This window comes from Otolemur garnettii, unplaced genomic scaffold (genome assembly GCF_000181295.1).
Source record: "Otolemur garnettii isolate 467f Iridium unplaced genomic scaffold, OtoGar3 scaffold00186, whole genome shotgun sequence".
Lineage (NCBI taxonomy): Eukaryota > Metazoa > Chordata > Mammalia > Primates > Galagidae > Otolemur > Otolemur garnettii.
Window position 1 is genome coordinate 1,360,755 of NW_003852581.1, and position 13,915 is coordinate 1,374,669.

Here is a 13,915-nt window from a genome sequence, read left to right on the forward strand (position 1 = left end):
GTACACAGCTATCATTTAATAAAATAAATAAATAAAAACAAATTGATAATCATGGGTAGGATGGCTAAGTTAATTAATTTGAATGTGGTAATCATTACACAAGGTAAGCATATACCAAATCATTATGCTGTATACCTTGACCATACAATTTTTCTCAGCTAAGTATTTTAACATTTTAGAAATTTATTTCTTCTTCAATTAAAAAAAGATACTGTGTTCTGTTTTGAGAATATAATTTAGCATATTTACCAATTGGGAACCAAAAAAAAAAAAAAAACAAAAACACAAAAGAAAAGAAAAGAAAAAGGGAAACTTCCTTTTAGAAAATTTGAATGCAATTAGTTCAATAACTCCTGAGATATGCAAGGAAATAAAATTAAGATACTGCTAATGTTAATCTTTGTCTTTAGGGTAAAATCCTAACTTAATATAGTTTAAATAATCAATTATATTACCTTACATCTGAATCTTTCCAGAGTTCCTTAATTTGCACTATGTATCAGTAATGGAAATGTTGAAAATCTTGAGAAAAAAATACTCTAAGGTTTTTAGTTATTTTGATATTTTACCTTAATTTATAAAGGCAGTTAAGAAATAGCCAAAATAGGCCTAAAAATGCCCAAGTGAACTTACACAACTCCATTTGTCTTCTGTTTTCTCAATGACAATAGTCCGTGTGTCACTACCTGGTGGTATATATTCATAGTCATCACACAGAAGGCCTAGGATTGGATATTGTGTCCTATATCTATACACAAGGAAAGAGTTGATTTATAGGCTGCATGAAAAAAATCATTCATTTTTTGTTGCTCTAGTTTGATTGCCCTTATTAACCCAGTTTAGCTCTGAATGACTTAATTGTTTCTAAAAAGAAAATCCCCTTTCATTGGACAAAGATTTACTACCATTGTTATCTAGAAAATAAAGGGAAGAGACTTCTGCTTCTGGCCCTGATGGACCACTGGCAGCACAAGACAGTGATCTTAGAGAAGGTAAACAAATGACAAGTGGCTTGCTCACTACCTGAAGAGATTTTCTTGGTTACAGGATAGGGAAAGGAAAGCAAAACAGATTCTAGCAGTTTCATCAAGTTGAGGTGACAGTGATTAGAGTAAATTTTGTCAAAGAAAGCTAGAATGTGTGGGGCAGAACACCAGATAGGAGAAAGTTACATAAATAAAGAAAGGTCAGGACATATATAGAGACTTCCTCAGGAGTCTTGGGTAAATACTGATCAGTATACTCAGGAAGGAAGCTATCAAGACTGATGAAAGATCCCCTGGAAAGGAGCAGTCTGGCAATCCTTGGAGCTCACATAGGGATGGTAATACTTTGTGTTCCATACTGAGAGTGGAAAGATTTCCTGATATAGGTGGCATCAGATAGATACCACAGGAGAGTATTCCCTTAGCAGCACAATGAATATAACCTTAGATTGCAGGTTGTTTCTGCAAGAGTTTAAAAGCAAGGGTTAAATGTATTATTGAATTGTTTCCAAGTAACTTAACTACTTGAAAACAAAACCCCAAATATTTTAAGTAATACTAAAAAATAAAAATTCTAAACTTTATATAAAATCATAGTATCTCTCTCACTAAAAAGTTAGTATTCATGTAATCAAACAGTGAAGAGAAAAATGAATTAATAGAAATAGACCAAAAAACAACACTGGTAAAAAAAAAATGAGTAGGCAAAGATACACTTACTAGAAACATAAAATATATATGTTCAAGAAGTTAGAGGAAATCGTGATTTCAATGAGGAGAGAAATGAAGAATATAAAAACGATCCATGGGCTTGGCGCCTATAGCTCAACCGGCTAAGGCGCCAGCCATGTACACCTAAGGTGGCGGGTTCGAATCCCCAGCCCGGACCCGCCAAACAATGACGGCTGCAACCAAAAAATAGCCGGGCGTTGTGGCGGGCGCCTGTGGTCCCAGCTACTTGGGAGGCGGAGGCAGGAGACTCGCTTGAGCCCAGGAGTTGGAGGTTGCTGTGAGCTGTAATGCCATGGCACGCTACCCAGGGGGAGAGCTTGAGGCTCTGTCTCAAAAAAAAAAAAAAAAAAAAAAAAAAAGATCCATGTTGGACTTCTAAAGATAAAAAATATATTAGATGGGATTAACAGTAGATTAGGTGCTGCAGAAGAAAAGACTAGTACATTTGAAGACCAAAAAATTTAAAATAAAACGTGAAGAAAAAAGACAAAAAATTGTACACAGCATAAGTGATAAGTGGAAGATATGAAGTGATCGTCCTTATTTATGTATAATTGAGATTCTGCAGGATTGGCAAGAAGACAAAAAATAATTGAAGAAATATCCAAATTATTTCCAAATTTGATGAAAAGCTATAAACACATATCCAAGATTCTCAGTGAAACTCAAGGAGAATAAACATGAAGAAAACTACAGAGAGGTACATCTTTATCAAATTGCTGAAAACCTATTGTAGGTAATCTTCAAAATATTCAAATAAAAAAGAACATTACCCAAAGAAGAAAAATAGTAAGACAACCAGAAAATTTCTCAGGGATAATGAAAGTCAGCAGACTGTAAAATGAGACCTTTAAATTCCTTAAAACAAACAAACAAACAACAAAAAAAACCTACCAGATTCCTAGTCTATACATAGCAAAAAATATTTTTGAAGTAATGAAGACAAAATAAAGACTGCTTTCAGAAATAAAAAGCTAAGAGCAGTCTTCACCAAAAAAGCAATGTGATAACAAATATTAAAGAAGTCCTTCAGAAAGAGGGAAAATGATATAAGATAGAAATGTGAATCTAAGCAAAGGAATCCATAGGATCAGAAAAGATAAATATTCAGGCAAGTTTACAACATGGTTTTTTTATAGGTAATATTTATTTAAAAGATAATTATTGAAATAATAATGTATTTAAGGGCTATATATAATAATCCCAAAGAAGAAAGAAGAGAGTAAAGGGGGAGCAAAGGAAATATGGGATAGATAGAAAACAAATAGTATGTTATTAAATTTAAATTCACTTATAGATAATCACATTAAATATCTAAGATCTAAACACTCCAATTAAAAGAAAAAAATTATACAAAATTATACAAAAAATTATAGAAAAATTAAAGAGCCAACTATATATACTATTTTTTTATTAAATCATAGCTGTGTACATTAATACTATCATAGGGTACAGTGTGCTGTTTTTATATACAATTTGAAATATTTTCATCAAACTAGTTAACATAGCCTTCATGTCATTTTCTTAGTTATTGTGTTAAAAACCATATGTCATAACACTTTAAATATAATGAAACTATATTGATATCAGATGAAGTAGCTTTCAGACCTAGTAGCATTTGTACACATAAAAAGGTCATTTCATAATGATAAAGGTGTCAGTTCATCAACAACATGTAGCAATCCTAAATGAACACAACACTCAAAACAGAAATTCAACATATATGAAACAATTGACAGAACTGAAAGAAAAAAATATATACACCTAGAATTCAAGATTTTGGATTACCTTTCAAGATAATTGCTATAAGAAATAGAAAGAAAATAAGTATTAACAACACTATAAACCAAATTGATCAAAATGACATTTATAAAAGTCTAATGATCAATAACAGAATGCACATTCTGTTTTCCAGAGCATTTGGAACATTTACCAGGAGAATCCATATTCTGGGCCACAAAACAAGTTTCAGTAAATAGAAAATTATTGAAATTATATATAAAGTATGTTCTCTGACCATAATAAAAAAATTAGCAACCAGCAACAGAAGGATATTTGGAAAATTCCCCAATATTTCAAAACTTGACCAAAATGTGTGCACCTCTACAATGCTCTGAAATAATGAATGAATGAATGAATGAATGAATAAAAAACATTCTAAATAACTCATGGATCAATGTATGAATGAAAAAGAAAGGAGAAAATACTAGAAAATTAAAGCACAACTTATCAACATTTTGAGATACAGCTAACATAGTACATAAGTGGAAATTTATAGCAGTAAAAATTTATTTTAGAAAAGAAGAATGGTCCGAAATCAATGGCATAAGCTAATGTCTAAGCTTTGAAACTTGGGAAAAAAAGAATAATAAGTGGGGGGGGGCATCTGTGGCTCAAAGGAGTAGGGCGCCAGCCCCATATGCCAGAGGTGGTGGGTTCAAACCCAGCCCCAGCAAAAACCTGCAAAAAAAAAAAAAAAAAAAAAAGAGAGAGAGAGAGAATAATAAGTGGAAAAATAACATAAGAAAAAACATATGAGAAGAAATCAGTGAAATATAAAACAGGGAAAAAGTAGAGGAAAATCAGTTAGATTGAAAACTTTTTCTTTGAAAATAACACTAAAATTGATATAGCTCTAGCCAGATGGATTACCAAAGAGCAAACATACACAATTTACAAGCATCAAGAAAAAGAGGAGTATCACTACAGATCCTACAATCTTTGAAAGCATAACAAAGGAATATTATACCAAAAAACTTGATAACCTAGGTGAAATGCACAAATTCATTGAGAGATACCAATTATAAAAGCTTATGCAAAAAGAAATAGATAATCCGAACAACTATAGGTCAACTTTAAAAATTGAATTTGCAATCAGATACTTTCACATAATGTGATCTCCAGCCCAGGATAGTTTCACTAGTTAGTAAAAATTTAACAAAGATATAATAGTAATTACCATAAACTTTTCCAGAAAATAAAATAGTAGGACATACTTCTCAACTCATTCTATGAGTCCTAGTAGTGCCACACCAGTGGACTGAGTGGAGATAGAATCTGTGTGCCCAAGGGAGGGACAGTCAAGTGATTATGAGACTTTGCACTGGAACTCAAGGCTGCCCTGTCACAAGGGAACACAGTATGGGCAGAATGATGCAGGTTCCCACAGAGGGAGCATTTAGAATCAATCTCACCAGGTGCCTCCTCTATCCCAAAACTTGAGTTCCAGCTACCCCACCACCAGCTGACAAAAAGTGGCCTGTGGGCTGGAATAAATTCCTAAGGTAGTCAAACTACAAGGGATGCAGTCCTTGGGCAATTATAGTGGCTATGCTGGCTCAGAAACAGTGAACATGGAATTCATATGCCACAGAGAGAGAACAGAAGCTGGAGCAAAGCTGTCAAGCCTATTACAACTCTAGACAGTGTAGCTCAGAAAAACTCTTCTTTCACTTGGGGAAAGTAAAGTTCAGAGTTCTTTGCTTTGCAACGAGGTCACCAGCTCAAGCAGACTGTTGAAGCCCCTAATTTCAGGTCTTAGTTTGTAGATGGCATTGCTGCATTCACCTTGTCCCAGAGGGTAACACCCTACTAAAAAGGGAAGAAAGATTCATCACATACTGACCAGAGAGCCTTGGGGCTTTGGACAAATGTCAAAGGCAGCCAGGCAACAGTCACCTTGGGCTTCGAATGAGACTGGGCTAGCTTTAGATGTCATCTGAAGTAGTAATAGCTGCAGTGGCAATGGAGGAGTGCCCACATCACTCCTCCCCTAACTCTAGCATCCCAGCACAGAGAATAAGGGGAAAGAGTGAAAAATTTTGCCTAGTAATTCAGGGAATTCTTCCATATCTTACCCACATCCACTAAAGCAGTAATGCCAGGAATCTGCAAGAATCACAGCATTAATGGGCTTAGGGTGTCTCCAGCAGTGACATAGTTAATGTGTCCAAAATATTAGACCACAAAACTAAATTTCCTATGAATATCTGGAAAGCCTCAAGAGGGATGTTGAAAATTTACTTAACTCTTCAGTACTCAAACATTAATGAATATCCATAAGCATCAAGAACACCCAGGAAAATATGATCTCACCAAACGAACTAACTAAGGTACAAGTGAACAATCCCAGAGTGATGGAGATAAGTAAACCTCAGAAACCTATCAGAGAGTTTAACAAAGAGTTTAACAAAGTTTAACTAAAGTTTAACAAAGAGATTAATTTAAAAAAATCAAGCAGATGTAATGCTGATGCATTCAATTTATAAACTGAGAAATGGATCAAAGTCTTTTAAAGGAAGAGTTGATCAAGCAGAAGAAAGAATTAATGAGCTGGAAGACACACTATTTGAAAATACAAAGACAAAAGAGAAAAATATAGAATGAAAAGGAAAATGAGGTTCAGCTCCAAGATGGCAGTAAGATCAGGGTGACCGGACTCTAGCCACTTCTTTCCGGACTGTTTGGTCTGGAATCACCATTGTGAGGGAACATTGAGAAAGCAAAGGACTCCAGGAACCAAGTAAGTCAGGAGCAGAGGAAAACCTGCACAGGAAGTGTGTGTGAGGGAGTCGTCAGGTGTCCTAAAAACAGAGGCTACACATGGAATCCCTCAGGGATCAAGTCTGCAGGTGAGTCTCTCCCTCCCCACCACAGCACCCTACAGGTGCAGACTGGGGACTGGACTCAACTCTGGGAGGGTCTGCCCGTCTGGGTGAAGGGAATGGGGTGAAATGATCAGAATCTGAGATCCTTCTGGTCTCCAGGGTGCACACAGAAACCAGTCCATTTGTAAAGGGCTGGAGACAGGCAAGGCATTTTATGTTTTTTGAACTTAGAAGCTTATTGGAACCATGTTGCGTGGGCCTAGGTGATGAATAATCTTGAATGGCACCTGGAAGGTAAGTTTGGACTCCAGGACTGCTTGGCAGGAGGCCAGCAGCCAGGGCTCCACCACTGTAGAAGAGCTAGCTGCAGAAAAGTTTCCAGGGGTCCAGCGCTTGACTAGCTCTGAGCTCTGCCTGCATCCTTGGACTGACTGGGCAGATCAAGCCAACTGCACACACCTCTTTGTGGTCTCAGAGAACTGTTTCAAGTGTTGAGTCATGCCTTCCACAAAGTCTGGCTTAAGTTTCTGGCCCTCAACCCTACGGGGATTGTGCCCCAATGCCACTCAGATTAAAATCTAATAAACCAGGAAAATAAGTCCAAATCTCCAGGGCAACTAAGTAGTAACTTCCTGCCCCCATCACACACAGCAGAATCCTCATGCTTTCTTTTTGTTGTTGTTCCTAACCCTGCAGTGCCACCTGGTGTCCAAGCAATATATTGCCATATACACAGTTTCTCTTTTCTTAGTGCCCCCTGGTGTCCAAGTGATATATCGAATTATATATTTTTTTAATTTTTGATTTTTTCCCTTTTTTTTAGTATCAAGGTTCTTTCTGTTATGTATGTTCTTGTCCTTTTTATTCCTCTTTCTTTTGTCTCCCATTTTCTTTCTCTTTGTACGTTTCTTCCTCACTTTCCCCACATAAATATCTCAAGCAACAACCAAAATATCCTTTTTTATTGTCGTTATCTATTTTGCTCTGTTTTGTTCTATATTTTATTTCTAGGACAGAGCCTTGCTTTGAGGAGGCCTTTGTTGGGGTTCTAAGGCATTGCCCTGGCTCACAAAGGCCTCAAAGGCCTGAGCTAGGGCATTTCTTTAGTTTGGGGCTCTCAGGGGATAATATTGGCAGTTCCCTGCCATGAAACATGACTGATATATTTCTATATTTGATGATGGTGGGGTCTTGTTGTTGTTCAGCCTCATAAGAAACTCCTGACCTCAGGGGACCCACCCTCCCTAGCTTCCCAGAGTACCGGAATTGCAGGTGTGGGTCATTGCACCCTGCACAAAGCCATTAATATTGGTGTTTTCTTCTGTCTTTATTCTTGCTTTCTTTTCACTTTTTAAATTCTTTTTCCTTTTACTTTTGTTTCTGTCCTTCCTTTGCACTCTTTTCAGTGGATTTTATCCTAGGGATGCAGGTTGGTTCAACATACGTAAATCCAATAATGTAATTCACCACATAAATAACATCAAAAATAAAGACCATATAATTTTCTCAATTAATGCAGAAAAGGTTTTTGACAAATTGTAGCATCTTTTTCTGACAAGTACACTTATGAAACTAGGCACAGTTTGGGAATTTCTTTTTTTTTTCTTTTTCTTTTTGTTTTTGAGACAGAATCTCACTATGTCACACTCGGTAGAGTGCCCTAGCATCACAGCTCACAGCAACCTCAAACTCTTGGGCTTAAGCGATTCTCTTGCCTCAGCCTCTCAAGTATCTGGGACTACAACACCCACCACAACACCCAGTTATTTTTTGTTGCAGTTGTCATTGTTTAGCTGGCCTGGGCTGGGTTTGAACCCTCCACCCTTGGTGTATGTGGCTGCTGCCATAACCACTGTGCTACAAGTACTGAGCCAGGTTGGGTATTTCTTAAACTGATAGAGGCAGTCTACAACAAACACATAGCCAATATCATGTAAAATGTAGTAAAACTGAAAGCATTTCCACTTAGAACTGGAATTAGACAAGGATGCCCACTATCACCACTGATATTAAACACAGTGCTGAAAGTCCTAGCCAGTGAAGTCAAGCAAGAGAAAATCTTTCCCTTGTGTCCCTGTACCAGAAGGCTACTATAACCTACAAGCACAGAGACAAAGAAAATTAAAGAAAAGGAGAAAGTGAGGAATAAAGTAGGGTAAGGGAGTGCACAAGAACAAAACACACATGAGGAAACAACAAGAAAATTCTGGCAATGTGAAGCAACAGAACAGATCAAACTCCACCCCCCACCCCTAGGGATAATTAGGCTACTATTACAGAGGATCCCACCTATAAAGAAATTGTCCCCTATGAGTAGAATATGAATGTTTTGACATAATAACTAAGAAAGTTACATGAAGGCTATGTTAACCAGTTTGATGGAAGTGTCTTGGATTGTGTGTGAAAACACCACACTGTACCCCCAAAGTGCATCAATGTACACAGTTACCATTCAATAAAAAAAAAGAACATTTGCACTCAAATGTTTATAGCAGCTCAATTCACAATCAAAAGACATGTGCAAACAACCCAGGTGCCCATCAACCCATGACTGTATTAATAAACTGTGGTATAGTTATAGCATGGAATACTCTTCAGCCATGAAAAAAGATGTAGATGTAACATCTTTTGTATTTACCTGGATTGAGTTGAAGAAAGTTCTCCTTAATAAAGTTTGTCAAGAATGGAAAAAAAAAAAGAAATTGTCCAAATAAAAGAAAGGGAATGTAAATTATGGCTGGAAAAAATGATGAAGGGAATTAAAGGGAAAGTGGACAGAAACCAAAAGGATATTCAAAAATTGACCCAAAGAAAAGAATGAAAGACATGATGAAAATTAGAAAGAATATCTAAGAACTTAAAAAATTGAAAAGAACAGAGTTGGTATTCTCTACTGCATCTTTCCCTAAGGGAAAGGTAAAGATGTAGTAGATAATATGAACAACAGATTAAACCATAGAGAAGAAAGAATCTCAGAGTTACAGGTTAAGGCTCTGGAATGAACTCAGTTATTTGAAGAGGCAGAAAAGAAGAGAATAAAAGCAGAACAATCTCTTAGAGAATTAGGGGACATCATGAAGTGTACAAACATAAAAATAGACATTCTTAAAGGAGTAGAATTGTGACCCAAAAGTATGGAAGCCCTACTAGAAAATGTCATAACTAAAAATGTCCCAAGCATCACTAAAGATAATGATATACTCCTTTTACATGGATATTGAACCCTATATCATCTCAATATAAACAGACTATCTTCTAGACACATTGTACTGAGCATGGCTAAGGTCAAAATGAAAGGGAAAATTCTACAAGCAGCCAGGATTGAGCACCAGCTGACCTTCAGGGGAAGATTCATTGGGGGATAGCTGAATTTGCAGTTGAAATTTTATAAGCCAGAAGAGATTGGACTTGGACTTTCAACTTTCTCAAACAAAATTACATCCAGCCTAGGATCCTATATTTTGCCAAACTAATTTTCCTATTTGGTGAAGAAATAAAATCTTTTCCTTACAAGCAATTATTGACAAAATATTCTACTACAAGACTAGCTCTTCAGGAAGTATTCAAACCCATACTACACACAGACCACCACAATGGATCACCAGCAATGTTACAGTACCTGGAAATTAAAGGTCAAAATCTAGCTTCCACAGTGGCCCAAGTGATAAAACAAGGTGTCAGATCGCCAAAAAATAAAACAAACAGAATTCCACCAATTTATCAATTCCCTCAATAAATGTGAATGGCCTGAATATCCCATTAAAGGGGCATAGGCTGACAGACTGGATAAAAAAAGCACAAACCAACTATATGTAGTCTTTAGGACATACATCTAACCTCTAAGGACAAAACATGACTCAGGGTTAAGGGTTGGAAAGCAATATGTTTGGCAAATGGAAATCAGAAGAAAGGAAGAGCTGCAATTTTATTTGCAGATACAAGTAGATTTAAAGCAACAAAATTAAAGAAAGACGAAGATGGACTTAATATACTGCTTAAGGGAACGATGTAATAAGACTTATCAATTCTAAGTATATATGGACTCAACTTAAATGCTTCCAGATTAACAAAACAAACCTTGACCTGTTTGAACAATATGATTTCCTCCAGCACAATAATAGACAAGCCATTTATGACAAACCTACACCCAATATCATACTAAATGAAGTAAACTGAAAGAATTTCTACTTAGAACTGGAAACAGACAAGGATGTCCACTATCACCACTGCTATTCAGCATATTTCTAGAAGTTCTAGCCAATGCAATAAGGCAAGAGAAGGATATTAAAGGCCTCCAAATGGGGGCAGAGGAGTCAAACTCTTGCTCTTTGCTGATGTTATGATATTATTCTTAGAAAACCCCAGAGACTCAACCACCATACTCCTGCAAGTGATCAAGAAATATTGTAATGTCACAGAGTAGAAAATCAATGTCCAGAAATCAGTAGCAAATAACAATGAAGCCAAGAAGCAAATCAAGGACACAATATCCTTCACAATAGATTCAAATCACATGAAATACCTGGGAATATATCTAAGAAAGGAAAGGAAGGGCTTCTACAGAGAGAATTATGAAACTGTGAGGTTGAAAACAGAAAAATACATTAAAAATTGAAGAAAATACATTCTATTGGCTGAGAAGAATCAACACTGTTAAAAGTGTTGATTATATTATATAAAACAATCTACATATTTAATGTAATCTCCACTTAAATAACAACATCATACTTTGAAGAACTTGAGAAAATAGTGCTTCATTTTGTTAATTTTCTCAAATATAACAACCATGAAGACACAAGTTACCAAAACCTTTGGGATACAGCAAAAGCAGTCTAAAGAGGAATATTTATTGAAGTAGATGCCTATATTCGAAAAACAGAATGAAAGCTCACTGAAAAACTGACAAGCCATATTGTGGAATTGGAATAAGAAGAAAAATCTAATCCCAGACTCTACAGAAGAAAAGGAATAACCAAAATTATACCAGAGATTAATGAAATTGAAAACAAAATAATCACTCAGAAAATAAATTAACAAAAAGTTGGATTTTCAAAAACTAAAAATAAAATTGATAAACCTTTGGCCATATTGACGAGAAATAGAAAAGTAAAATCTCTAATAACCTCAATTAGAAATGATAAAGGGGAAAATAACAAGAGATACTACATAGATACAACAGATTATCACTGAGTACTAGAAGAAACTCTATGCCAAGAAATTCCACAATGTGGAGAATAGACCTAACCAAGAAGAAATAGATCTTTTAAACAGACCAGTTTCAAGCACTGAGATCAAAGAAACAATAAAAAATCTCCCAACCAAAAAATACCCTGGTCTAGATTGCTTCATACCAGAATTCTATCAAATTTTCAAAGAAGAACTTATACATATACTGCAGAAATTATTCCAAAAAATTGAGAAGGAAAGAATCTTCCCCCAATACATTGTATGAGGCAAATATCACCATGATTCCAAAACCAGGAAAAGACCTAACTAAAAGGGAGAATTTCAGACCAATTTTACTAATGAATAGAGATGCAAAAATTCTCAATAAAATCCAAGCCAATAGATTACAGATATATATCAAAAGAATCATACATCATGATCAAGTAGTTTTCATCCCAGGGATGTAAGACTGCTTTAACATATGCAAGTCCAAAAATATAATTCACCCTATCAACAGAATCAAAAACAAAGACCATATGATCCTCTCAATAGATACAGAAAAAGCATTTGATAAAATTCTGCATCCTTTTCTAATTAGAACTCTTAAGAATACAGGCATAGGTGGCATGATTCTTAAACTGATCAAAGTCATCTATCACAAACCCACTGCTAATATTATACTGAATGCTGTAAAATTAAAAGCTTTTCCACTTATAACTGGAACCAGATAATGGTTGTTCTCTACTACCATTACTATTCAACATAGTGCTAAAAGTTCTAGCCAATACAATCAGGCAAGAGAAGGAAATAAAGTGAATCCAAATGGCAGAAAAGGAGGTCAAACATTCTCTTTTTACCAATAATGTAATCTTTTATTTAGAAAGCCCCAAAGACCCAACCACAAGACTCCTAGAAGTGATCAAACAATACAGTAATGTCGCAGGATATAAAATAAATATCCACAAATCAGTAGCTTTTGTATATGCCAATAACAGTCAAGATGAGAAACTAATCAAGGACACAATTCCCTTCACAGTAACTTCAATTAAATTGAAATACCTAGGAATATCCCTAACTAAAAAAGGTAAGGAACTCTACAAAGAAAATTACAAAACCCTAAGGAAATAAACAACAGAAGATATTAACAAATTGAAGAACATACCATGTTCATAGCTGGGAAGAATCAACATTGTCAAAATGTCTATTCCACCCAAAACTATCTATAGATTTAACCAGCTACAATACCAACATCATGCTTTTAAAATTTGGAAAAAAATAATTCTTCATTTTGTGTGGAACCAGAAAAAAAAAAAAAACATATAGCCTAGGAAACTCTTAGTAATAAAAACAAAGTGAGGGGCATCACCCTACTAGAATTTAGGCTATAATACAAGGCTATAGTGTTCAAAACAGCATGGTATTGACACACAAATAGAGACATTGACATTTGGAACCAAATGAAAAACCATGAGATGAAACTAACCTTTTACAGCCACTTGATCTTTGATAAACCAAACAAGAACATACATTGGAGAAAACAATCCCTATTCAATAAATGTTGGGAAAGCCAGATAACCACATGTAAAAGACTGAAATAGGACCTGCACCTTTCACCACTTACAAAAATTTATTGAAGATGGTAAAAGATTTAACTCTAAGGCATGAAACAATAAAATTCCTCAATGAAAGTGGGGTAAACACTTGAAGATACCCACCTGGGGAAATATTTTATGAAGAAGACTTCCACGGCAATTGCAACAACAACAAATATAAACTAATTAAACTGAAAAGCTTCTGTACAGCTAAGGAACCAACAATCACAACAAACAGACCACCTTGAGAATGGGAAAAGATATTAGCATATTATGAATTGTACAAAAGCTTGATAACTAGAATGTACTAAGAACTCTAATTAATTAATAACACAGAGCCAACAATGCCATGTATCACTGGGAAAGTAACATGAATAGAATCTTTGCTAAAGAAAACAGATGAATGGCTAACAAACATGAAAAAATGGTCATTGTCCCTAATCATCAGAGAAATGCAAATAAACACCATCCTCATTCATAGGGCAAGCACTGTGACTCATGCCTGTAATTTTAGCACTCTGGGAGGCTGAGGAAGGTGGATTGCCTGAGCTCACAGGTTCGAGACCAGCCTGAGCCAGAGAGAGATACCATCTGTAAAAATAGACAGGTGTTGTGGCAGGTGCCTGTAATCCTAGCTACTCAGGAACATGAGGCAAGAGAATCACTTAAGACCAAGAGTTTGAGGTTTCTGTGAGCTATGAGGCCACAATACTCTACCCAGGGTGACAAAGTGATACTCTGTTGAAGGAGAAGAAGAGGAAGAAGAAGAAGAAGAAGACGAAGAAGAAGAAGAAGAAGAAGAAGAAGAAGAAGAAGAAGAAGAAGAAGAAGA

General features: G+C 35.7%; 1 protein-coding gene across 1 annotated transcript in view; it reads right to left on the reverse strand.

Annotated features, from left to right (window-relative positions):
* Positions 1-609: 609 nt before the first annotated feature.
* The window catches only part of POF1B (POF1B, actin binding protein), a 117,843-nt gene continuing 104,537 nt past the window's right edge, over positions 610-13,915 (reverse strand). Inside the window, exon 15 of the mRNA XM_012812067.1 lies at positions 610-748. Within this exon, the coding sequence (XP_012667521.1) occupies positions 610-748 (139 nt within the window). The remainder of the gene's footprint in view (positions 749-13,915) is intronic.